Here is a 26,341-nt window from a genome sequence, read left to right on the forward strand (position 1 = left end):
GAAACTAAGGGACATTCTAAGATCTTTCTAAACTAAGTGTATAGAAGGGAAAATGTTAACCTTAAAACACACACAAATTACTTATAAATGCTAAATCTAATTTACCTATTTATTTATAAGGCTGGATTACATAACAAATAACCTCAACCTATGCTATTTTAAATAAAGAACTAAAATGTTTAGGTTGATGACTAACTTTATTTTTTTTGTCAATCATGAAATTTTTTAAGCCTGAGAAAATCTCATCTATATAACCGTGGTCAATTCATATGGTTTCATATTAGAAAACCTGCAGTTACATGAGTCAATCAAAATATTCTTGAATATAATAATCTTGAATATATATATATCTTCTACATAAGCACAATCATCTAGAAGAATTTCCAGTTACTTGTCATTGGCTCTTACCCCTTCTTTCGGGTCAGTGTGGAGTCCTCCTCCTGCATGACCATGCCAACATGTCCTCCTTTCTATCAGCGGCCATGCCTGGAGAGCCTAATTGAAGATGATACCAAGCTGTCCATTAGCTACTACAAAATTTCAGATCTTTAAAAATCTGACTGAGACAGTCTAATCTAATGAATGTTTCCAAACAAATTCAGAGGCATAGCTTTTAGCCTAGCATAGTAAAGCAAAACATCTTCCTATTAGCTTACAGATACATTTATACAAAGAATATTGAGATATAACAAGTACTCATACAGAAGTTACTTTCTCTAAATAGCTTCTGAAATTAATGTTTAAAAGATTTAATTTGTATTACACTTCTATTTGACTTATACTGGCTTTCTTACTGTCATTTGCTACTATAGTACTGTGTAATCTGTTACTCTATCATTGGCAAGCAAAGTATATTATACAGTTAATTAAGTATATCTCATTTGCTTTCCATGTGTATACATTTTTGCTTTACAATTTAATATAGTTGATTTTACATAATTGATTATTTTTCTTATTATTCTAGCTTATATATATATATTTAGATACAAAGTATTTTTTAATACCTCACAGTTTATCCTATGCTATAGTAATATGCATACATGCTTTGTTCCTATTACATGGTAAATTTCTTAAGATTAGGGACAGTCTCTTTTATGCTTGTATCTCCCATGGCACATACTACAGTGTCTTGAACATCGGCAGATTAGATTTCAAAGCTTGTTGGATTAGTTTATAAAATAGAGCTATCTACAAATCTCCCAACCAGCCTTTAAAATATGCAAACATCTTGCCTATTACAATTTTTTTAAAAAGCCTTAAGATTACTTCTCAGGTTAGAGAAAAAGAAATATTAAATCATTTGAGAAAATATAATAGTTAACAAGATAGTAAAGATCAGGCTTAAAATTTAGGCTTGCTAATATTTAAAGTGTTTCCTCAATTAAAAAATAGTTAATGAAGTCCATGGATATAATAATACTTCTTCAGCAGCCACAATAATCAATAATTAATGAACAAGGGCACAGTCCTTTACAAACACAAATGTGTATCAATACCGAATCATAACAGTATCAGTTCTGGGCCAAGCTATGAAAATGGAATTATAAAAAGCAAAAGTGCCTTCTTGTTCTCACCAGTTGAGATACAAAAAGTAATTGCCATAAATGGGTTATTGATTTTTAGATCAACAATCTTAAAGCGTTTTTAAAGGGAAAACATCAAAAGGTAATTTTTAGTGTGACGATGTCTTGTTGTAACATTTTTTCTTTCTAAAGGACTAAACAACAAGTTATATCAAGGGGTCTGGTGAATACCACACAAGATAATGAGGTTTTCAACAAAACAGAAGATTAAAATATAAATAAACTTAGTGGTGTCATGAACAATGAGAAGATTGAACATTCTCAGTTAACTTAAAAATTTAATTTAATAACGGAAAATCTAATTCATTTCTATAGCCTCTGTATGAATTACAACAATGCCTTATACCTTAACGGCAAATAATTGTTAATCAGAAAGAAAAAATGAAAGAAGTACCCAGGATTTAGACCATCTTCTAATTTTCTAGCCTTTTTCTATCTTGGAGATTTATTTGTCTCATTTTAAAGCAGTGATAATTTTTAAAAATGTCTTTCACTTACATTATCAATGAAAAATAACCCTCATCAACATGTAAACTCAGCATCACCTACCCCACGTGCTCTAATAAACTTAGAGTCCTTTGATATTCTGCTATTTGAATATCTTCTAAGGTAAAGAAACTTTACTCACTTAAAAAACACAGCATTCCATATATCAGATAGAAATTACCAGGATAAATTTAAGTGTCAACAAGCTGCTATTACATTTATAAAAGCTTTCTGAAAACGTTACTCTAGTTGGCATCGATCTCAAGAGATTTAGACAGATTTCTCCAGAGGCAGAAATATATCAAGATTTCTTTCTCCATTTCCAGGAGCAGAAACATACCTTCTTATTCATCTTGCCAGTATTTAGAAAAATATGAAAAGGAAAACTATTTCGGAAATATAAAATATGTACTATAAATTGGAAAATGCTCCAAGGGCTTGCACATTTTTCCTAGCTATATGTGGAAGAAGTGTCTGCTTAATCTTACCCTTGTGGCATCTAATAACTGTCTTGAATTGCCTTTCCCCAGTCTCTGCCATGTGGTATGTCTTAAGGACTCTGGGATCTGCAGAAGAGGAAAAAAAGAGGGAAGAAGTTTCAGAGTGGACCGTTAATATTCAAAGATTTATTTTATTGCACATAAATATACATAAAAATAAAACCATAGTCAATGTTAGAGAGATGGTTATGTTTTTAATACATGTCTAAAAAGATTAAAAATAAAATCTGTGGTTCAGGTATAAAGTAAATTATATTACTCATTAAAAGTGTCAAATTGTATTTTCTTTTTGCCTTCTTTCTCTCTAGGTTTCTCTGTCTTTGTTTCTTAAAGCCGCCAAAGTCTTCAACCCCATTTCTTCCTTAAATGGCTTTTATGCTCTTTTCAAACACTCCTCCCTTTACTAACTCCCTTTACTGTATTATATTATGTTCTACCTTGTGTCTGTTCCTTCTTTAGTCTTAATCTGAATGCTAAATCTAGATATTGGTCACAAGATTAGTTTTGCCAAATACTTTATGTAACTAGCTGATGGACTCCAATGAAAGATTCCTTGAGCCAATTTTTTGTCTTGATAATGTTCCAAAAATGGAGTTGAAGGAAGGCAGGATAAGGAACCTGTCCATGGTAATACCAGATAGACATCTGTCAAATGGACACACATTCTCCTGAAACGCACCATCAATTTAGTGAGGAAAAATTTGCTTCTTAGGTCAAGTCTCACCCCAAAGGCAGATAATACTTGGGCTTTCCCTAAGCCATAAATGAGTTGTACAAATGGATTAATGTCTGAATATACAAGTCAATGTTGTACACTGCAAAAGAGCAAAAATCAAATCAACCAAAAAAACAACCTCCATATATAAAAAAGCTAACCAAATTATTGACAAAATTAATTCAGTTGTTTTCTAAAATGTAATGAACAGTAGTTGATTTCTGCTTATGTATATTTTTAAAAAAGATATAAGGCAGTCTCTGAATTATAAAAATTTCAAAAATACTAATGGCTGTTTGCATACTGTCTTGCCAAACCCCAGCTCCTACAGCACTCCATGTATGCCCTCAAACCTCTATAACCCATCCACTGTCAATTATGCCTTTCTGGTGCTTAACTCAATTGCTTTCCTCACCGCCTTTCTCCATACTAAGACCTTGTACAAGCTTTACTCCTTCATTTTCCTATTTTTCATAAGCCCCCAGTTCACGTAACTGCATATCGAGCAAGATCATGCACGTTTGCACATGCATATGCAATTTAATCTTCTTTGCCTTCCAAAATTTGCCCAGCTATCTCAAGTAAAAGACTACCCAACTTCTTCTTTCCTCTTTCTCCAAACCATACCTCTATATATCCAATACATAAAAGATGAATGTTGGTGATACACTTAAAGTAACAGCAAAAACATACATTCTTAAGTGATATTGGTCAAAATAAAGACAAGGTACCATAAAATCTAAGCCCTTGAAAGTATCCATAAAACTCCTTCAGAATTTCTAGCTATCTCTTTATCCTTCTCTAATCAAACTACGTTTCCCTTAAGCATTAGGATTCAAGGTAAATAATTTTTAAATGCTCATATTCAAATTGAACTTCTAGTACTAAAATAGCACAGTTAAAATTATGAACTATTTGAGGTATACAAAATTTAGAAAACAATACAATGAACAAAAGTGTACTCACTATCCAGCCTAAGAAATAACAAACAAAAAGAAAGCCCCAACATGCTCCTCTACAATGTCATCCCCTCCTGGTTCCCCAGAGAGAATCAGCACTAATTATTTAAAATATCTTTCATTGCAAAAGGAAAAATAAGAGTCATATAATGGGTTAACTCCTTTTGAGGGCTAGTCCCGCCACCATTTAAAATATTGTTCCTATGGAAAAATGTTTTGAGTTCTAAACAACAAACTTACAGACACTTCTCAAACACAATGCAATTTGTAAGTTAGGGACTATTTCTACTTTTAAAACCCTGAAGGAAGATGGGTTTATAGCAAAAAAAAATATTTCGCTTAAAAATGGAGGTGGGAAACAAGAGAAAACAAGATGATTAATTCTGTGAAACTTGATTTGAAATTAGAGGGTTGGATTAGATGCCCTCTAAGGTCCCTTCCAACTCTCAAATTTTATGATTTTTATGGAATGAAATGAAAAAGCTGCTGTTATTAATTGGATTTTAAAAATCTTAACTGAGTAGATTATAACCTATTTCTTCAATAAATCTAACATCTGAACTTATTTATAACACCATCCCTCCAAAGACAAAAACAGCAATAATCCATATATTACTGATATACTAATATGCCCAGATACCAAATAAATGCAGTATACTAAAAATTACAATCTCCCAGTCTATATGAAGAGGCAGATAAGTTAAAATGTTTACACTGGAGAGTCATGTTTATTTTACCTAAAAAGAAGAAATTCTAGAAGAACCCAGAAGTTAAGCATTCTGTGGCCTCTGAGCATAATAATAATCATTTAGATCAGCACTATTCATCTACTAATCATTAAAAATATTAATCCTCAATAGACAGTTACATAGGCACAGTATCTTACTCTGTGTAGACATTCAACAAATATTTATAAAATGAAAATCAACACTAAAACCATCAATCTAGCAGACAGAACTACCTCCATGTGAATGAGACCAAGACCCAAGCAAGGAGGCTAATAAAGTTGAAACCTATTCCATTACAATTGCATTCTCCCTTTAAGGTAAAAATTTAATTTTTACTAAAAATAATCCTATTAAATAACTTCTTTAGTAATTACTAGATATGATTGCACCCTTTTTTACAATAGTTAACTTTCATAAATCAAGTCATGCCCAGTGTTTACGACACTTGAAGAATTACCTAATAATAAAAAGAGATTAAAGAACAACTTATAAATTGTCAACCCATCAGAAATTTTGGAATCAATTATATATTCTGCATTCCTGAAGCTTTGGAAACAAAACTAAGCTTACCACTATCCATCCATGATGTATGTAATGCTTAACAGTATCAAATAGTGGTGTGTAAATATTATCATCTGACCATTACAAAACCTAAAACATTTAAAATTAAGCTCTCAATATATTTTTAAAGGCAAACTGCTATAATTTAAAATTACATTTAACTTACTTTAAAAGTATAAAAGTTTGAGATGAATGTTATTTAAACCTGGTTTTCTTCCCAACTGCCTAGAAACTACCTGAGAGGGAGAGAGAGGGACAGGGGGAGAAGAGTAGAGAGGAGGGGTGGGGGAGAGGAGGGGAGAGAGAGCAGGCGACAGAGGAGGGGGTAGAAAGGGAAGAGGGGGGAGAGGGAGATAAAATGGTAGACTGATTTAGATTTTGTAATTATATTTCTCAGCTGAAAGTTGAAGGATAAAGGATTCCTTTCATTGTGTTAGACATTCAATAAATGCTTGTAGAATGAATAAATGGCAGCACAGCATAAGGATTTGGACAGCTCATGTCACTTGAGTCTTCATTCATTAAGACACAAAATCATCAGGTTGAACTCCATCACTATAAAATCTGATGACTCTAGAACAGGGGTTGGCAAACCTTTTTTTCCTCTACAGGGCCAGACAGTAAATATTGTAGGGTTTGCAGGCATACAATCTCTGTCACAACTACTCAACTCTGTCACTGTAGCACAAAAACAGCCATAGATAATACATGAAAGAATGAGTGTGGCTGTGTTCAAATAAAACTTTATTTAGGGACACTGAAATTTGAAATTCATATAATTGTCATCTGTCACTGAAAAATTATTCTTCTTTTAATTGTTTTCCCAATCATCAACAAATGTAAAAAAAAAAAACAAAACTCTTAGCACAGAGGCCTTGGAAAAATAGGTGGCATACTGGATTTGGCCCAAGGGCCATAGATTGCCAACTCCTGATCTAGATAATTTCTAAAATTCCTGCCTGCTGCCTCAAAGGACTCTGAGAATGCCATAGCAAAACAAAACACCTCCACCAAAAAATAGCCACAAAAAACCAACTCATGAACAAAAAATATCTACAGAATTTCCCTCTTCCTCAACCAGTTTTCCTTTTACCTACAAAATTTTCATATCTCTGGGGGAACAACACCAGCAGCAAGGCCTATTTAGTAGGAAGTGCAAAAAGTCTTCACAGAGTATTTATGTTTGTTTAGGCAATTTCTGTGAAGTAAGATTAGACATTGTTCCCACTCAGATAAGCAACTCATTTATCATGACATTTTTGTCATCATGAAACTTGGTCATTGCTTCATATGTTTCAGCAAAGTGGTGTCAGATTCCATGCTGTTTGCTAATACAGCAACAAAGTATTACAAGGCATTTGCCAAATTCACGGCAATAAAAACCAATGACTGAATATTAAAAGGTAAGAAAAGACGTCAGAACCAATTCTTTTTATCTTTTTTTTTATTAAGGTAACACTGGTTTATAAAATTATATCGATTTCAGGTGTACATCATCATAATTCGACTTGTGTATACACTACATTGTGTTCACCACCAAAAGTAAACTTTTGTTCCATCACCGTACAAATATGCCCCTTTACCCCTTGTGCCCTCCCCTACTCCTCTTCCTCTCTGGTAACCAACAATGTGTTCTCTATATCTATGTGTTTCTTTCTCATTGTTGTTTTTTACCTTCCACATATCAGTGAAATCATACGGTTTTGTCTTTCTCTGTCTGACTTATTTCACTTAGCCTAACACCCTCAAGGGTGATCCATGTTGTTGCAAATGGCAAGATTTCATCTTTTATATGACTGAGTAGTATTACATTGTATAAATATATCACATCTTCTTTATCTATTCATCCACCAATGGGCAAGGTGATTGCTTCCACGTCCTGGCTACTGTAGATAATGCTGCAATGAACATGGGGTGCATACACCTTTTCAAATTAGTGTTTTCGTATTCTTGGGATAAATACCCAGAGGTGGAATAGCTGGATTGTATGGTAGTTCTACTATTTTCTGGAGGAATCTCCACATTGTTTTCAATAGTGGCTGCACCAATTTACATGCCCAATAGCAGTGCATGAGAGTTCTCTTTTGTCTATATCCTCTCCAACACTTGGGGTATCTCATTGTGGTTTTGCTTTTCATTTCCCTAATAATTAGTGATGCTGAACATCTTTTCATGTACTGGTTGGCCATCTGTATATCTTCTTTGGAAAAATGTCAGTTCAGATCCTCTGCCCATTTTTTAATCGGGTTGCTTATTTTTGTTATTGTTGAGTTGTATGAGCTCTTTACAGATTTTGGATATTAAGTTTTTATTGGATGTATGATTTGCAAATATCTTTTCCTAATCAGCAGGCTGTCTTTTCATTTTGCTGATGGGTTCCTTTGCTGTGTAGAAGGTTTTTAGTTTGATGTAGTCTCATTTGTTTATTTTTGCTTCTGCTTCCTTGCCTGAGAAGACATGTTCAAAAAGATACTGCTAAGACTGATGTCAAAGACCATAGCGTCTATGTTTTCTTTGAAGAGTTTTATTGTGTCAGATCTTACATTCAAGTCCTTAATCCATTTTGAGTTAATTTTTGTGTATGGTGTAAGATGATGCTCTAGTTTCATTCCTTTGCATGTGGCTGTCCAATTTTCCCAACACAATTTATTGAAGAGAATTTCCTTTCTTCACTGGATGTTCTTGAGTCCTTTGTTGAAAATCAACTGTCCATAGACATGTGGGTTTATTTCTGGACTCTCAATTCTGTTCCAGTGATTTGTGTGTCATTTTTTCTGACAGTACAATGCTGTTTTGATTACTACAGCTTTGTAGTATACTTTGAAATCAGGGAGTCTGATACCTCTGGCTTTGTTCTTTTTTAATCCGGATTGCTTTAGTTATCCAGGATCTTCTGTTGTTTCATATAAATCTTAGGTTTCTCAGTTCAATTTCTGTGAAAAATATCGCTGGGATTCTGACAGAAATTGCATTGAATCTGTAGATTGCTTTAAGTAATATGGACATTTTAACTATGCAAAGTCTTCTAATGCATGAACATGGAATATTGGTCCATTTCTTTGTGTTTTCTTCAATTTCTTTCAACAATATTTTATACTTTTCCCTGTACAGGTCTTTCACTTCATTGGTTAAATTTATTCCTAGGTATTTTACTCTTTGTTGCAATTTTAAATGAGGGTGTGTGCTTGATTTCTCTTTCTGCTAGTTCACCGTTAGCAAATCAGAAAGGCAATTGATTTTTGCATGTTGATTTTGTACCCTGCAACTTTAGCACATTCGTTTATTATTTCCAATAGTTTTTGGGCAAATTCTTTAGGGTTTTCTATATATAAAATTATGTCATATGCAAATAGTGAGTTTTATTCTTCGTTTCAAATTCAGTTGCCTTTTATTTCCTTCTTTTGCCTAATTGTTCTGGCTAGGACTTCCAGTACTATGTTGAATAAGAGCGGCAACAGTGGGCATTCTTGTCTTGTTCTTCTTCTTAAAGGGATAGCTTTCAGCTTTTCACAACTGAATATGATGTTAGGTGTGGGTTTGTCATATATGCCCTTTATTATGTTGAGGTACTTTCCTTGTATACCCATTTTATTGAGAGTTTTTTCTTTTTTTTTTTTTTTTTTTTTTTTTTTGTGAGGAGATCAGCCCTGAGCTAACATCCACCAATCCTCCTCCTTTTTTGCTGAGGAAGACGGCCCTGGGCTAACATCGGAGCCTATCTTCCTCCACTTTATATGGGACGCCGCCACAGCACGGCTTACCAAGCAGTGCATCGGTGCGCGCCCGGGATCCGAACCAGCGAACCCCGGGCCGCCGCAGCGGAGCGCGCGCACTTAACCGCTTGCGCCACCGGGCCGGCCCCTATTGAGAGTTTTTATCATGAATAAATGTTGAATCTTGTCAAATGCTTTCTCTGCATCTATTGAGATGGTCATATGATTTTTATTCTTCATTTTGTTAATCTGGTGTACCACAATGATTTATTTGCAGATGTTGAACCATCCTCACATCCTTAGAATAAAGACCACTTGATTATGTATATGATCTTTTTAATGTATTGTTGTATTTGGTTTGCTAATATTTTGTTGAGGATTTTTCCATCTTTGCTCATCAGCGATACTGGCCTGTAATTTTCTTCTTTTCGTTGTCCTTGTCTGTTTTCTCGTATCAAGGTTAATGTTGGCCTCGTAATGAGTTAAGAAGTGTCTCCTCCTCTTCACTTTTTTGTAAGAGTTTGAGAAGGATAGGTATTAAATCTTCTTTGAATATTTGGTAGAATTCACCAGAGAAGTCATCTAGTCTTGGACTTTTTTTTTTTTAATTTCTGTGGTATCCATTGTAATTTCTCCTCTTTCATTTCTGATTTTATTTATTTGAGCCTTCTCTCTTTTTTTCTTGGTGAGTCTGGCTAAGGGTCTGTCAATTTTGTTTATCTTCTCAAAGAACCAGCTCTTAGTTTCATTGATCTTTTCTACTGTTTTTTTGGTTTCAATTTCATTTATTTCTGCTCTATTTTTTATTACTTCCCTCCTTCTGCTGACTGTGGGCTTTGTTTGTCTTTTTCTAATTCTGTTAGGTATAGTTTTAGATTGCTTATATGAGGTTTTTTGTGTTTGTTAAGGAGGGCATGTATTGCTATGAATTTCCCACTTAGGACTGCTTTTGCTTCAACCCATGAGTTATTAATGGTGTATTTTCATTTTCATTTGTCTCCAGATATTTTTTGATTTCTCCATTAATTTTTTCAATGATCCATTGGTTGTTCAGTAGCATGTTGTTTAGTCTCCACATATTTGTCACTTTCCCAGTTTTTTTCTTATAGTTGATTTCTAGTTTCATAGTGTTATGGTCAGAAAAGATGCATGATATGATTTCAATCTTCTTAAATTTATTGAAGATTTCGTTGGTTCCCAACATATGGTCTATTGTTAAGAATGTTCCACGTGCACTGGAGAAGAATGTGTATACTGCTCTTTTTGAATGGAGTGTTATCTATATATATCTATTAAGTCCATCTGGTTTAGATTTTCATTTAATTTCAATATTTCATCGTTAACTTTCTGCCTGGATGATCTATCCATTGATGTGGGTGTTAAGGTCCCCTACTATCATTGTGTTGTTGTTAATATCTCCTTTTAGGTTTCTTTTTTTTTTTGTGAGGAAGATCAGCCCTGAGCTAAGATCCATGCCAATCCTCCTCTTTTTGCTGAGGAAGACTGGCCCTGAGCTAACATCTATGCCCATCTTCCTCCACTTTATGTGGGACGCCACCACAGCATCGCCTGACAAGCGCTGTGTCGGTGCGCACCTGGGATCTGAACCCGGGCCGCCAGCAGCAGAGCACGCGCACTTAGCCACTACGCCACAGGGCCGGCTACTTTTAGGTTTGTTAATAGATGCTTTTTATACTTTGGTGCTCCTGTGTTGGCTGCATATATATTTATAAGTGTTACGTCTTCTCGGTGGAGTGTCCCTATTCTCATTATATACTGTCCCTCCGTCTCTCATTGACTGTTTTACCTTGAAGTCTACTGTGTCTGATATAAGTATGGCAACACCTGCTTTCTTTTGTTTGCCATTAGCTTGGAGTACCATGTGTCATCCCTTCACTCTGAGCCTGTGTTTGAATTTAGAACTGAGATGCGTTTCTGGGAGGCAGCATATTGTTGAGTCTTGTTTTTTTTTTTTTTTTTTTTTTTGTGAGGAGATCAGCCCTGAGCTAACATCCGCCAATCCTCCTCCTTTTTTGCTGAGGAAGACGGCCCTGGGCTAACATCGGTGCCTATCTTCCTCCACTTTATATGGGACGCCGCCACAGCATGGCTTACCAAGCAGTGCGTCGGTGCGCGCCCGGGATCCGAACCAGCGAACCCCGGGCCGCCGCAGCGGAGCGCGCGCACCTAACCGCTTGCGCCACCGGGCCGGCCCTGAGTCTTGTTTTTTAATCCATCCAGTCAGCCTGTGTCTTTTGATTGGAGAATTCAATCCATTTACATTTATAGTGATTAGTGATACATGAGGGCTTAATGCTGCAATTTTATCACTTGTTTTGTAGTTGTTCTCTATTTATCTTGTTTCTCATCCCATGTATTTTGGACTACCAATTCAGCTTGGTAGTTCTCTATGATGGTCTTCTCAATTTCCTCTTTATTTATCATTTGTGTCTCTGTTCTGATAATTTGTTTAGTGGTTACCATGAGGTTTGTATTAAAAATCTCAGATGAGGTAGTCCATTTTCTGATACTGTTATTTCCTTAATCTAAGCCGATTCCACCCCTTTCCTCTTCCCCTTCTAAGTTATTATTGTCACAACGTATTCCATCTTGTGTTGTGAGTCTGCAGTTAAAATGAAGATATTATAGTTATTTTTGATGTTTTCCTTCCCTTTATATTTAATGTTATCATTGTTTGCTGAACTGTTCTGATAGAGAGCTGCAATTTTCTGATTTTGTCTGCCTATTTATCTCCTTGATCAAGGTTTTGTAACCCCTTTCTTTTTTTTTTTTTAGGTATCAGGGACTTGATCATTTCTTGTAGAGGAGGTTTGATTGTGATATTTAGCTTAGCTTTTGTTTATTTTGTTTGTTAGAACCTTAGCTTTTGTTTATCCAGGAAAGTTTATATTTCTCCATCATATCTGAAGGATATTTTCTCTGGATAGAATATTCTTGGCTGAAAGTTTCTGTCTTTCAGAATTTTGAATATATCATTCCACTTTCTCCTGGCCTGTATTGTTTCTGCTGAGAAATCTGCTAAAAGCCTGATAGGGGTTCCTTTGTACATTATTTTCTTCTGTCTTGCTGCCCTTAATATTTTTTGTCATTGACTTTGGCCAGTTTTACTACTATACGCCCTGGAAAAGGTCTTTTTACACTGATATACTTAAAAGTTCTATTAGCCTCTTTTACTTGTATTTCCAGCTCCTTCCCCAGGTTTGGGAAGTTCTTAGCTATTGCTGCTTTGAAAAAGCTCTCTGCTCCTTTCTCCTTCTCCTCTTCCTCTGGAATACCTATAATCCTTATGTTGCATTTCCTAATTGAGTTGGATATTTCTCAGAGAATTTCTTCATTTCTTTTTAATCTTAGTTCTCTCTCCTCCTCCACCTGAAACATTTCGATATTCCTATCCTGAAAATTGCCGATTCTGTCCTCCATAATAACAGCTCTGTTACTCAGGGATTCCAGACTTTTCCTTATCTCTTCCATTGTGTTTTTCATCTCCAAGATTTCTGATTGATTTTTCTTTATAGTTTCATTCTCTTTTGTGAAGAGTTCCCTCTGTTCATTAATTTTGTTTCTGATTTCATTGAACTATCTACATGTATCTTCCCGTAGCTCGTTGAGTTTTTTTATGATAGCTATTTTGAATTCTCCGTCATTTAGATTGTAAATTTATGTGCCTTCAGGATTGATTTCTGGGTGCTTCTCATTTTCCTTCTGAACTGGAGTATTAATATACTTTTTCATACTGTTTTATGGCATGGATTTGTGCCTTTGCATAGTGAATAGTATTTGGTCACAGATTCCACCTGCCAACACAGGGAGGGGGTCAGGAGCTGTGTATGCTGAGCCTGCCACAATCTCTGGAGTCTCTAGCTAATGCTTTTCTAACGTATGTGAAGGCGCTCTGGCCCAAAGGCTGAGCTGGAGCACTGGGCAGGGGGGAGGGGCGCTACCTTTCACATGCATGTTCCTGGGGGCGTTCTGCCTCTGCCCTCACTATCTGCCCTCCTGGGGTTCTGGCTTCATGAAGACACTACGGCCACAGCTTAGCCTCCTCGGTATGGGGCTTTCCCATGGGCTGTGAGAGCACTAGGAGAGCAAAGGCTTTCCTGTGGAGAGCTGCCTTTCCCCCGTCTTTTCTGAGAGCCGTGAGCAGTCCCACACACAGGGTCACTGTTTGGGGAAGGAGATCCCTTTACCTCCTTCCATTTCCTCCCAGGGGGTCCAGTACCTTTACCTTCAGACATATGGCTGTGTGGGACTCTCAGACGTCTTTTGTGTTGTGTGAATGTCCTCTGTTGGTTTATGAATGTCCTTTTCATTGTATCTTAGCGAGAAAAGTCTAAGGGAAGAGCTCACTCCGCCATGATGCTGATGTCACTCCTGGACTTTCGAGGTATTTTTTTTTTTTTTTTGGTGAGGAAGATTAGCTCTAAGGTAATGCCTGTTGCCAACGCTCCTCTTTTTGTGGAGAAATATTGGCCCTGGGCTAACATACATGCTCAACTTCCTCTACTTTTATACGTGGGACGCCTGCCACAGCACGGCTTGATAAGTGGTGCATAGGTCCATGCCCAGAATCTGAACCTGTGAACATCGGGCCACCGAAGAGGAGCATGCAAACTTAACCACTATGACACGGGGCTGGCCCCTGGACTTTTGTTTTTTTAAGAGATTTCTGATTACTGTTTCAATCTCCTTACTAGTGATTGGTCTATTCAGATTCTCTATTTCTTCTTGACTCAGTTTTCAAAGCTTATATGATTCAAAGAATTCATCCATATCATATCCAATTTGCTAGCATATAGCTTTTCATAGTATTCTATCATGATCCTTTGCATTTCTGTGCATGCATTGTAATTTTTTCTTTTGTTTCTGATTTTATTTGAGCCTTCTCTCTTTTCTTCTTAGTGAGTCGAGCTAAAAGTTTATCAATTTTGTTTATCTTTTCAAAAAACCAGCTCTAAGTTTCATTAATCTTTTCTATTGTCTTTTTAGCCTCTACTTAATTTATTTCTGCCTTGATTTTTATTATTTTCTTCCTTATATTGATTTTGCGCATCACTTGTTATTCCTTTTCTATTAGTGTCAGGTGCAATCTGAGATTATTTATTTGAGATATTTCTTATTTGTTGAGGTCGGCCTGTATTGCTATAAACTTCCCTCTCAGTACCAGTTGTTTGCATCCCAGAGATTTTGGTATGTTGTATTTTCATTTGCATTTTTCTCCAGTAATTTTTGATTTCTTAACTAATCCAATATTTGTTCCCTAGCATGCTGTTTATTCTTCATGTATTTGTGACTTTTCTACCTTTCTTCTTGTACTTGGTTTATAGTTTCATACTATTGTGGTCAGAAAAGATACTTGATATAATTTTAATCTTATTAAAATTATTGAGAGTTCTTCTTTTTCACAATATATGGTCTGTCCTTGAGAATGTCCCATGTGCACTTGAGAAGATTGTTTATTCTGCTGCTTTGGGATGGAATATTAAATGTATATCTATTAAGTCCATCAGGTCTAATGTTTCATTTCAGGCCAATGTTTCCATGCTGACTTTCTGTCTGGATGATCTATCCATTGATGTAATTGGGTATTCAAGTTCCCTATCATAATTGTGTTGCAGTCAATGTCTCCCTTTAGGTCAGTTAATAATCGTTTTACTTATTTTAGTGTTCCTATGTGAGGTACACATATATTAATAAATTTTATGTCTTCTAGATAGATTGTCCTGTTTATCATTATATAAGGTCCATCTCTGTCACTTATCTTTTTTGGCTTGAGGTCTATTTTTTTTGCTAACACTATGGCTACTCTTGTATTCATTTGGTTGCCATTTGTTTGGAGTATCATCTTCCACCCTTTCATTTTGAGCCTATGTTTGTCTTGAGAGCTGAGATGGTTCTCCTGGAGGTAGCATATTTTCAGGTCTTGTTTTTTGATCCATCCAGCCACCCTGTGTCTATTTTTCTTTTGTAACATAAACGGTTAATTTTTTGTTATTATTGTAACATTGGTTTATAACATTATATAAATTTCAGGTGTACATAATATTTCAATTTCTGTGTAGATTACATGATGTTTACCACCCAAAGACTACTCACAATCCATCACCATACACACGTGCCTAGTCACCCCTTTCACCCTCCTACCTCCTCCCTTCCACTCTGGTAACAACCAATCAAATCTCTGTCTCTATGTGTTAGTTTGTTGTTGTTTTTATCTTCTATTTATGAGTGTGATCACAAGGTAGTTGACTTTCTCCCTCTTATTTTGCTTAGAATAATACCATCAAGGTCCATCCACGTTGTCATAAATGGCCAGATTTCATCCTATTTTATGGCTGAGTAGTATTGCATTATGTATATATACCACAATTTCTTTATACATTCATCCCTTGTTGGGACCTAGGTTGCTTCCAAGTATTGACTATTGTGCATAACACTGCAAAAACATAGTGGTGTATGTATCTTTACGCATTTGTGTTTTAGTGTTCTTTGGATAAATACCCAGCAGTGGAATAGCCGGATCATATGGTACTTCCATTCTTAATTTTTTGAGGAATCTCCATACTGTTTTTCATAGTTGCTGCACCGGTTTGCAATCCCATCAGAAGTGTATGAGAGTAACATTTTCTCCACATCCTCTCCAAAATTTACTATTTCCTGTCTTGTAGCCTTCTTTATAACCATTGTGATAGGTGGGGGGTGATATCTCATTATAGTTTTGATTTGCATGTCCCTGATAATTAGTGATGTTATACACAGTTTCATGTGCCTGTTGGTGATCTGTATATCTTCTTTGGAGAACTGTCTGTTCAGATCTTTTGCCCATTTTTGAATTGGGTTCTTAATCTTTTTTTGTTGAGATGTATGAATTCTATACATATTTTGGATATTAACCCCTTATCAGATATATGATTTGCAAATATCTTCTCCCAATTGTTAAGCTGTCTTTTCATTTTGTTGATGGTTTCCTTGCGGTGTAGAAGCTTTTTAGTTTGATGTAGTCCCATTTGTTTATTTTTTCTATAGTTTCCCTTGCCAGGTCAGACATGGTACTTGAAAATATGCTGCCAAGACCAATGTTGAAGAGCGTAATGCCTATGTGTTCTTCTAGAAGTTTCATGGTTTCAGGTCTTATATTCAGCTCTTTAATCAATTTTCAGTTAATTTTTGTGTACGGTGTAAGATAGTGGTTTACTTTCATTCTTTTGCATATGGCAGTCCAGTTTTCCCAACACCATTTATTGAAGAGACTTTCCTTTCTCCACTGTAAGTTCTTGGCTCACTTGTCAAAAATTAGCTGGCCATAGATGTGAGGGTTTATTTCTCGGCCCTCACTTCTGTTCCATTGATCTGTTTGTCTGTTTTTGTGCCAGTACTGAACTGTTTTGGTTACTATAGCTTTGTAGTATATTTTGAAGTCAGGGAGTGTGATACCTCGAGCTTTGTACTTTGTTCTCAGGATTCCTTTGGCTATTCAGGTTCTTTTGTTATTCCATAAAAATTTTAGGATTCTTTATTCTTTTTCTGGAAAAATGTCATTGGAACTTTGATAGGGATTACACTGAATCTTTGGATTGCTTTAGGAAGTATGGACATTTTAACTATGTTGATTCTTCCAATCCAAGAGCTTGGACTGTCTTTCCATTTCTTTGTGTCGTCTTCTATTTCATTCAACAATGTTTTATAGTTTTCATTGTACTAGTCCTTCACCTCTTTGGTTAAGTTTATTCCTAGGTATTTTATTCTTTTTGGTACAATTGTAAATGGGATTGTATTCTTAATCTCTCTTATTGGTACTTCGTTGTTAATGTATAGAAATGCAACTGATTTTTGTATGTTGATTTTGTATCCTGCAACTTTACTGTATTCATTTATTGTTTGTAAAAATTTTGGTGAATTCTCTAAGGTTTTCTTTATGTAAAATCATGACATCTGCAAATAGTGACAGTCTCACTTCTTCCTTTCCAATTTGGATCCCTTTTATTTCTTTTTCTTTCCTGACTGCTCTGGCCAGGACTTCCAATACTATGTTAACAAGAGTGGAGACAGTGGGCATCCTTGTCTGGTTCCTATTCTTAGAGCGACAGCTTTCATCCAGTGAGGATGATATGAGCTGTGGGTTTGTCATATATGCACTGTATTATGTTCAGCTACTTTCCTTCTATAAGCATTTGATTCAGGGTTTTTAACATAAATGAATGCTGTATCTTTTCAAATGCTTTCTCTGCATCCATTGAGATGAATATGTGATGTTGATTCTTCATTTTGTTAATGTGGTGTATCACGTTGATTGACTTGTGGATGTTGAACCTTCCGTGCATCCCTTGAATAAATCACACTTGATCATCGTGTGTGATCTTTTTAATGTATTGTTGTATACAATTTGCTAGTATTTGTTGAGGATTTTTGCGTCGATGTTCATCAGTGATATTGGACTGTAATTTTCTTTTTTTGTGTTGTCCTTGTCTGGTTTGGTATCAGTGTAACGTTGGCTTCATAGAATGAGTTAAGGAAGGCTTCTCCTCCTCTTCAATTTTTTGGAAGAATTTGAGAAGGACAGATATTAAGTCTTCTTTGAATGTTGGGTAAAATTCATCAGGGAAGCCATGTGGTCCTTGACTTTTATTTTTTGCTATGTTTTTGATGACTACATGAATCTCCTTATTGGTGATTGGTCTGTTCAGATTCTCTATTTCTTCTTGATTCAGTTTTGAAAGACTATATAATTCTAAGATTTATTCCTTTCTTCTAGATTATCCAATTTGTTGGGATGTAGCTTTTCGTAGTATTATCTTATAAGCTTTTGTATTTCTGAGGTGTCCATTGTAATTTCTCCTCTTTCATTTTTGATTTTCTTTATTTGAGCTTTCTGTCTTTTTTGCTAGGAACTTCTAGCTAAAGCTTTGTCAATTTTGTTTATCTTTTCAAATAATCACCTCTTAGTTTCATTGATTTTTTTTTTTTTTTGGTCTCTATTTCATTTATTTCTGATCTGATTTTTATTATTTCCTTCCTTTTACTGATTTTCGGCTTTGTTTTTTCTTCTTTTTCCAGTTCCTTTAGGTGCACTGTTAGATAGTTCATTTCAGATTTTTCTTGTTTGTTGAGGTAGGCCTGTATCGCTATAAATTTCCCTCTTAGAACCCCTTTTCCTGTATCGCATAAATTCTGGCATGTCGTATTTTTATTTTCATTTGTCTCCAGGTATTTTTTCATTTCTTTTTTGATTTTGTCATTGACCCAATCATTGTTCAGTAGCATTATGTTTAATCTCCACATATTTGTGGCTTTTCTGATTTTCTTCCAGTAGTTGATTTCTAGGTTTATAATGTCGTCAGGAAAGATACTTGGTATTATTTCAATCTTCGTAAATTTATTGAGACTTATTTTGTGGCCTAATATGTGATCAGTCCTGGAGAATGTTTCATGTGCATTTGAAAAGAATTTGTATTCTGTGGTTTGGGGATGGAATTTTCCGTATACATCTATTAAGTCCATCTGGTCTAACATGTTGTTTAAGGCCAATGTTTCCATACTGATCTTGTTTGGTTGATCTATCCATTGGTGTAAGTGGAGTGTTAAAGTCCCCAACCTTTATTGTGTTACTGTCTATTTCTCCTTTTATGTGTGTTAATAATTGCTTTATATATTCAGGTGCTCCTGTGTTGGGTGCATAGATATTTACAAGTGTTATACCTTCTTGTTGGATGGTTCCCTTTATCATTATTTAGTGCCCTTCTCTGTTTCTTGTTACAGTTTTTGTTTTAAAGTCTATTTTTTCCAATATAAGTATTGCTACCCCAGCTTTCCTTTCATTGCCATTTACATGGAGTACCTCTTTCCATCCTTTCACTTTCAGTTTGTGAGTGTCTTTACTTCTGATGTGCGTCTCTTGTATGCAGCACACATATGGGCCTTGTTTTTTTATCCAATCAGACACCATATGCCTTTTGATTGGAGCATTTAGTCCACTGACGTTTAAAGTGGCTAGTGATAAGTATGTACTTATTGCCATTTTGTTACTTTTTTTCTGGGTGTTTTAGTAGTTCTTCTCTGTTCCTTTCTTCTTCTCTTGCTCTCTTCCCTTCTGGTTTGAGGGCTTTCTTTAGTATTATATTTGACTTCCTTTCTCTTAGTTTTTTGTGTATTTATTACAGGCTTCTGGTTTGTGATTACCACGAGGTTCATATATAATACCCTACGTGTACAGCAATCTGTATTAAGTTGATGGTCTCTTTAGTTTGACTTCTTGCTGATGGCTCTACTCTTTTACGACCCTCCTCCCACATTTTATGTTTTTGATATCATAGTTAAACTCTTTTTGTGCATGTGTATCCATTACCCTCTTATCATCGAAACAGATGATTTTAGTACTTTTCTCTTTTGACTTTCATATTAGCTTCATAGGTGGTTGGTCTACTACCATTATTGTTTATTCGCATTTACCATTGATTTTATAGGTTTTTTTTTTTTTTTGTATAATTTCCTTATTCCTATTTGTGGTCTTCTCTTTTCCACTTAAGTCCCTTTAGCATTTCTTGTAAAGCTGGTTTCTTGGTGATAAACTCCTTTAGTTTTTGCTTGTCTGGGAAACTTTTTATGTCTCCTTCCATTCTGAATGATAATCTTACCAGGTAGAGTATTCTTGGCTGTAGGTTTTTTTTTTTTCAGCACTTTAAATATATCATTCCACTCTCTTCTAGCCTGTAAGGTTTCTTCTGAGAAGTCAGCTGATAGACTTATGGGGTTTCCTTTGTATGTAAATTGTTGCCTTTCTCTTGCAGCTTTTAGGATTCTCTCTTTATCTTTAATTCTTGACATTTTAATCATAATGTGTCTTGGTGTGGGTCTCTTTGGGTTTATCTTGTTTGGTGCTCTCTGTGCTTCCTGTACCTGGATGTCTGTTTCCTTCCTTAGGTTAGGAAACTTTTCAGCTATTATTTCTTGAAATAGATTCTCTGCCCCTTTGTCTCTCTCTTCCCTTTCTGGGACACCTATAACATGGATGTTAGGGAGCTTGATGTTGTCCCAGATGTCCCTTAGACTGTCCTCACTCTTTTTAATTCTTTTTTCCTTTACCTGTTCAGCTTGGGTGATTTCCTCTAGTCTTTTGTACAGCTCAATGATCCATTCTTCTATATCCTCTACACTGCTTTGAGTCCATCTAGTGAATTTTTCATTTCCAGTATTGTATTCTTCATATCTGACTGCTTCTTTTTTACATTTTCCAATTCTTTGTTGAAGTTCTCATGGAGTTCATCCATTCTTCTCCCAAAATCAGTGAGCATCCTTTAGACTTTTAGGTTGTACTCTTTGTCAGGTAGATTGTTTATCTATTTCACTTAGTTCTTTTTCTAGGGTTTTATTCTGTTCCTTTACTTGGAACGTATTCCTTTCTATCATCATTTTGCCTCTTTCTATGGGCTTTACCTATTTATAAGGTAGGTCAGCTACATCTCCCGATCTTCAAAAGGTGGCCTTATGTAACAGATGCCTTATGAGGCCCAGCAGTGTGCTTCCCCCTTGTCACCAGTTCCAAATGTTCCAGGAGTATCCCCTGTGTGGGCTACATGTGTCCTTCTGTTATGGAAGGGTTGCTCTTGCTGCATGTGCCTGGGGAGGCTAGGCTGTCCCCCTGGATGGCTGGTTGTAAGGCTCAGCTGTATATGGCTGCTATGGTCCTCTCAGTCACTTTATCGGGTGTGGGGAGCCCCAGCACAGTTTGCTGCAACATCTAATAGCACATTCCTATTTCAGTTTTTCTGTTAAGTGAGTAGGCCCCCAGTACGGCTGGTTACTAGGGTTAGGTGCTCACAATTGCTGTAGGCCTCTGGTCTGCAAGGCTGTTGTCAGCTCTCTCAGGGTTACAGCTGAGTGGGGCCAGCCCCAGGCATAGGAGCACCAAGCTGTTTCAGACTTTGGAAAGTGAGGCCAATCCCCTATGTGGCTGTTTGAGAAACACAAGTCTGCTGCAGCTGATAGGCCCCACTGCCCACAGGGCCACACACACTGTCAACACAGTCCTGCCCCATGTGTGTGCCCTGACTCACTGACCTGGACTCAGTCACCCCACAGCAGAGGCCCCACACACTCCACCAAGGCAGTCTCGCCCCTCTTGTATGCCCTGCCCCACAGAGGCGGACCCACTCGCCCAGCTGCAGAGGTTCCAGGCACTCCACCTATGTGGGCCTACAAGTTGCCTGAGGGCTTGCTGTTGGATGGGCCCAGTTCATTGGGTGTGCTGCCTACACTGGCTGTGCTGTAATGGATGGGGCAGATCCCTATGCTACCAGGCCAGGGGAGGAAGGGGAGGAACTCCAATGGCACCTGCCAGCGTCTGTGTCAACTCGCCTGCTCTAGGTCACAGTAATGGCTGCCACCAATGTCTCAGTCCCAGGAGAGGTCTCATCTCTCACCAAGATGCACCCAGAGCCTATCAGGTGAGTCTCTTTTCACCAAAACACTGTGTACCTTCTGGTGATTTTAGGTTGCTTTCCTAAATGAGTAAATTTGTACATGGGCCCTTTAAGAGCAGGCTTGTTTTTCTCCTTATGTCTGACAGCTTTTCCTGGGGTATCCCCCGTTGTAGTTAATAGTCAGCAAAGCCAGGTATTATGACACTTGTCCCAGTTATGCTGACTCCAAAAGCTGCTTATTGTGGTAACACTCCCCCCGCTCAGATACCACTCGTGCAGGGAAGGCTTTGTACCTTAAGGTTGCTCCTGGCTGGCCGTGAAGCATCGTGGCTAGAAGGTGGCTTTTTTCTCTCTAGAAAGGAATTTCTGCCTCTTCCACCTTTGTCAGCACTGTCCTTTTTTATGGGGGTTCTTTTCATCCAGTTTTCAGTTCTCTCTTAAGAGTAATTGTCCCAAGAGTAGTTGTAAATTCACTGTGTCCGGTGGAGGAGGTGAGTTCAGAGTCTGCCTATGCCGACATCGTGACACCGTCCCCCCACTCTGTGTCTTCTGATTGGTGAATTCAATCCATTTATATTTAGAGTGATTACTGATAATACAAGGACTTAACACTGCCATTTTATCTTTTGTTTTCTGGGTGTTCTATATTTCCATTGTTTCTTTTTGTTTATATTCCTGTCTGCCATTTCAGTTTGGTGTTTTTCTGTGATGTGTTTCTCAGTTTCCTCTTTTTTGATGTTTCACGTCTATGCTCTGAATTTTTATTTTTGGATACCCTGAGGTTTGTATAAAAGGTCTCATAGATAAAACAGTCCTTTTTCTGCTAATAGCATCTTATCTTCATTTGTCTATATAGGTTTTATCCTTTTCCTCTTCCCCTTCTATGGTTTTGTTGTTGCAAATTATCCCTTTTTATGTTGTGAGTTAGGTCCCAAATTAAAGTGGTTACAATTGTTTTTAACAACTCCCTTCTCTTTAACCTTTATGTTATAAGTTTTTACCAACCTATTCTGATACAGAGTTGCAACTGTATGATTCTGTGTGGCTATTTATCACCTTGCTCAGTATTTTGTGTACCTTTGTCCTTTTTCTTTAGGTAGGAGACCTCCTTTCAACATTTCTTGTAAGGCAGTTCTACTGGCAATGAATTCCCTCAGTTTTTGTCTAGGGAAGCCTTTATTTCTCCTTCATATCTGAAGGATAACTTTGCTGCGTAGAGTATTCTTGGCTGATAGTTTTTATCTTTTAATATTTTGAATAAATCATTCCACTCTCTCTTGGCCTGTAGAGGTTCTTCTGGGAAATATGCTGATAACCTAATGTGGGTTCCCTTGTAGGTTACTGGTTTTTTCTTCCCTGGCTGCCTTTACCATTCTTTCTTTGTCATTGATTTTTGACAGTTTTTTTATTATTTGTCTTGGAGAAGGTCTTTTTGCATTGAGGTAATTGGGTGTTCTATTAGCTTCATAGATTTGTATATCCAGTTCCTTCTCCAGGTTTAGGAAGTTCTCAGTTATTATTTCTTTTAAATAAGCTCTCTGTAACCTTCTCTTACTCTTCTCCTTCTGGAATACACATTATCCTTATGTTGCACTTTCTAACAGAGTCAGAGAATTCTCATAGAATTTCTACATTTTTAAAAAATCTTAGCTCTCTCTCCTCTTCTACCCGCATCATTTCTAGGTTTCTATCTTTGAGCTTGCTAATTCTTTCTTCCATATGGTCTGCTCTATTTCCAATGCTTTCTAATGCATTCTTCATCTCACTGATTAAGTTCTTCAGCTCCAGAATATATTTGGTTCTTTTTTAGTTTCAATGTCTTTGGTAAAATATTCCTTTGTGTATTAATTTTATTCCTGACACCATTTCTGAGCTTTCTTGTAGTTCACTGAGTTTCTTTACGACAGCTGTTTTGAATTCTGTATCAGATCACAATCTTACATGACTTTGGTTTCTGAAGAATTGTTATTTTCTTTTTGTGATGTCATGTTACAGTGGCTTTTTATGGTGCTTGATGAGTTATTCCTCTGCTGGTGCATTTGTCGTAGCAAATAGTTTTCTTATTTAAGTATAAGCTATGTTTGTTTTGATTCTAACTATTCAATTGGTTGTATATTAGAGGTGTTTCTTCTGTTTCTCAGTACGTGGCGCTACAGCACCAGTTTTTGGCTTCCATTACCTGAGCTGCCTCTGGCATATTTGAAGTTTGGCATTTTCCACTCTCCATCCCTTCTATTAGGGGTGTTGGTGGTGCTCTCATCATCACCACCTGCACCTCTAGGGGTCAGTGATGCCTTGCTATTGCAGGTGTTGCTGCAGTCACTGGCTTCACCACTAGGGTACAGGGATGGTGACACCTCCGCTGTATCTGGGATCAGCAGGGTCAGAAGCACCCTTACCGTGGCAGGGGTATGGGGAGGGTGGAGGGGGAGCTGGGTTTGCAGGGCACCCGTTCCACTGTTTCCGTTTACTTATGGCCACAGGCACCACTGCAGTTGAGAGGTCAGAGTTGTGTGCACACCTCTACTGCTGCTATTTGGCTCTAAGCCACAGGGGCCTGGGATCACAGGGCTTTGCCTCCATTGCAGCTCTGCTCCCCATGGCCACAGGCACTGCTGCAGCCAAGAAGCCAGTATCCTGGGCACCACCTTCACTGTTCCCCCAGTTCGCCTCCTCTATGTGCTCCAATCCACCCACCTTTGTATGTACCAATGTGTGGATCTCTCCAGCATCCTGGTGTGTTGGACAATGTAGCCTTTGTTGAGTTATGGATGTTTTACTCACTGTAGAGTGAAGGGGAGAGACCAAGGAAGCATCTCATGCCACCATGACGATGACCCAATCCCTTTTAAATCATGAAATTAGGGGACAAACGCATAAAGAGAACTTTATCATATTAAGAATAATTCACTAAAAGCACATTTAAGACACACTTAATAGTGAATTAATTCATTGGGCTGGCTTATTAGAACTCAAGAACTTTAATAAATTGGACTGAATCTCTCGGTACGTCTAAGATTTCTAACCCTAATGTGTTTGTGCACAGAATGGAGACATTACCACACATTTCACATTGCAGCTAGAAGGCTGAGATAAGGTGAAAGAAGTTGAGAAAGTGGAATTGGACCCATTTTCTGCTACTTCATAGTTTCAACTTTCACTCTTTATGTTTACTATTATAGACTTGGGAGAGAACACTTAAGCACATTTCTTAACTCTAAGTTCCACAGCTAGACAATCTGAATCAGTAGCAGACCTGTCACTTTGTTTACTTATATTTTTCTATAAATGCTCATTTATGTTTGTTGCTTTTCATGGATGTGTCAGATTGCCACTGATGAGTAAATTACCTGGAAAATTACCCAAACCTCATACAAGATAGGATTTTCATTTACTTGGGTCATTCTGTAAGGCTCACTATGCACGTCACATCCAAAATACCTTGGTTTTCTTTATAAGCATTGCAACAAAGTCTTACAACAGGCAATCCTTTGGTAGGAAATATGTGATATAATTTTTGCTTACAACACAGGTGCAGACTAAGAGAATATTGATGTAAACACAGACCCAACTCCAGTGCTTATAAATGACACCAAATGAGTTCCTGCTGAGCACTAGATGGAAAAACTAATTTTAAGAAGGTATTTGGTTTTGTGAATTTTAAATTCCTTTTGGCTTATCCATATTTAGTCTCTTTTTAGCATGCTGAAAATTAATTTCTACTATAGAAGTAGGTAAACATGGACATTTGGGGCTGATAGCAATCTGCCACTCCCCTCAACATGAATGTCTCCTCTTTATTTCCTTATTACCCCTTTTTTGTTTCTCTATTTTTATGTGTTGGGTAGATTTCTCTTTCTCTTCTATATGTTTATTTTTTAATTGTTAGTTTAGCACTGCTAACAGTAGTCAAACCTGAGAAGGTTGCTAACCTCTATTATCTCCTCATGGTCTATGTGAACAGAGACATGATATAGAATGCAACTGTGTATTTCTGGTAACACAATATTGCGCAACACAATTGAATTCAAGCTTCTCAAATTAAAAAAAGGCACCTTTGAAAAGATATTGCACTCCCTCAAATATACATACACAAAAATGTCTTAATTTTGCTGCCTCTCGTTTATTGCATTTATCTATTTGAGCCCTGAAAATCTGTCACAGTTTTTTCTAAAAATATCCACTCTTCTTTTCAACTGCATTTGAAAATTTCATAAGGTAATCATAATTCATACAATGGCTAGAACATTTGTTTTCACATAATGCCAGGAAGAAAACTGACAGTTCTCTTAGAAGCATTTAAAGAGCTGTGTTTTTTACTAAACACCTTGACGAGAAGCACCTAGAGCCTTCAAGTCACGCTCGAATGTTTCAAGAGTAAACAAACCTTGCTCTAAATTGCCATATCAACCTTCTTAAATTGGATTCACTCTTGTAATACAAAAAGGTTTTTATCTTACACACTGTACAAAACAAAAAATTTAAATACATGATCCTTACACTTTAGGAGTTTATAATCTAAAACTGACAGATGCAGGCATAAATATCACAGCAAGACAAATGCAATGGTAAGAGATATCTTGAATACCTTCTCACCATCATCCTACCCCCAAAACACCTTCAATTTTAGTTCATGCCTGGAGATGCTTAGCCCAGAACATA

The 26,341-nt window shown here is 36.7% G+C and overlaps 1 protein-coding gene across 2 annotated transcripts in view; it reads right to left on the reverse strand.

Annotated features, from left to right (window-relative positions):
• Positions 1-26,341, reverse strand: part of ABCB7 (ATP binding cassette subfamily B member 7) — a 124,430-nt gene that overhangs the window by 52,668 nt on the left and 45,421 nt on the right. For both annotated transcript variants that reach the window (XM_058536208.1, XM_058536207.1), the window contains exons 2-3: positions 2,558-2,635; positions 409-495 (exon numbers count right to left, since the gene is read on the reverse strand). In XM_058536208.1, the coding sequence (XP_058392191.1) occupies positions 409-495; positions 2,558-2,635 (165 nt within the window). The remainder of the gene's footprint in view (positions 1-408; positions 496-2,557; positions 2,636-26,341) is intronic.

Source organism: Diceros bicornis, chromosome X, assembly GCF_020826845.1.
Source record: "Diceros bicornis minor isolate mBicDic1 chromosome X, mDicBic1.mat.cur, whole genome shotgun sequence".
NCBI classification, from domain to species: Eukaryota; Metazoa; Chordata; class Mammalia; order Perissodactyla; family Rhinocerotidae; genus Diceros; species Diceros bicornis.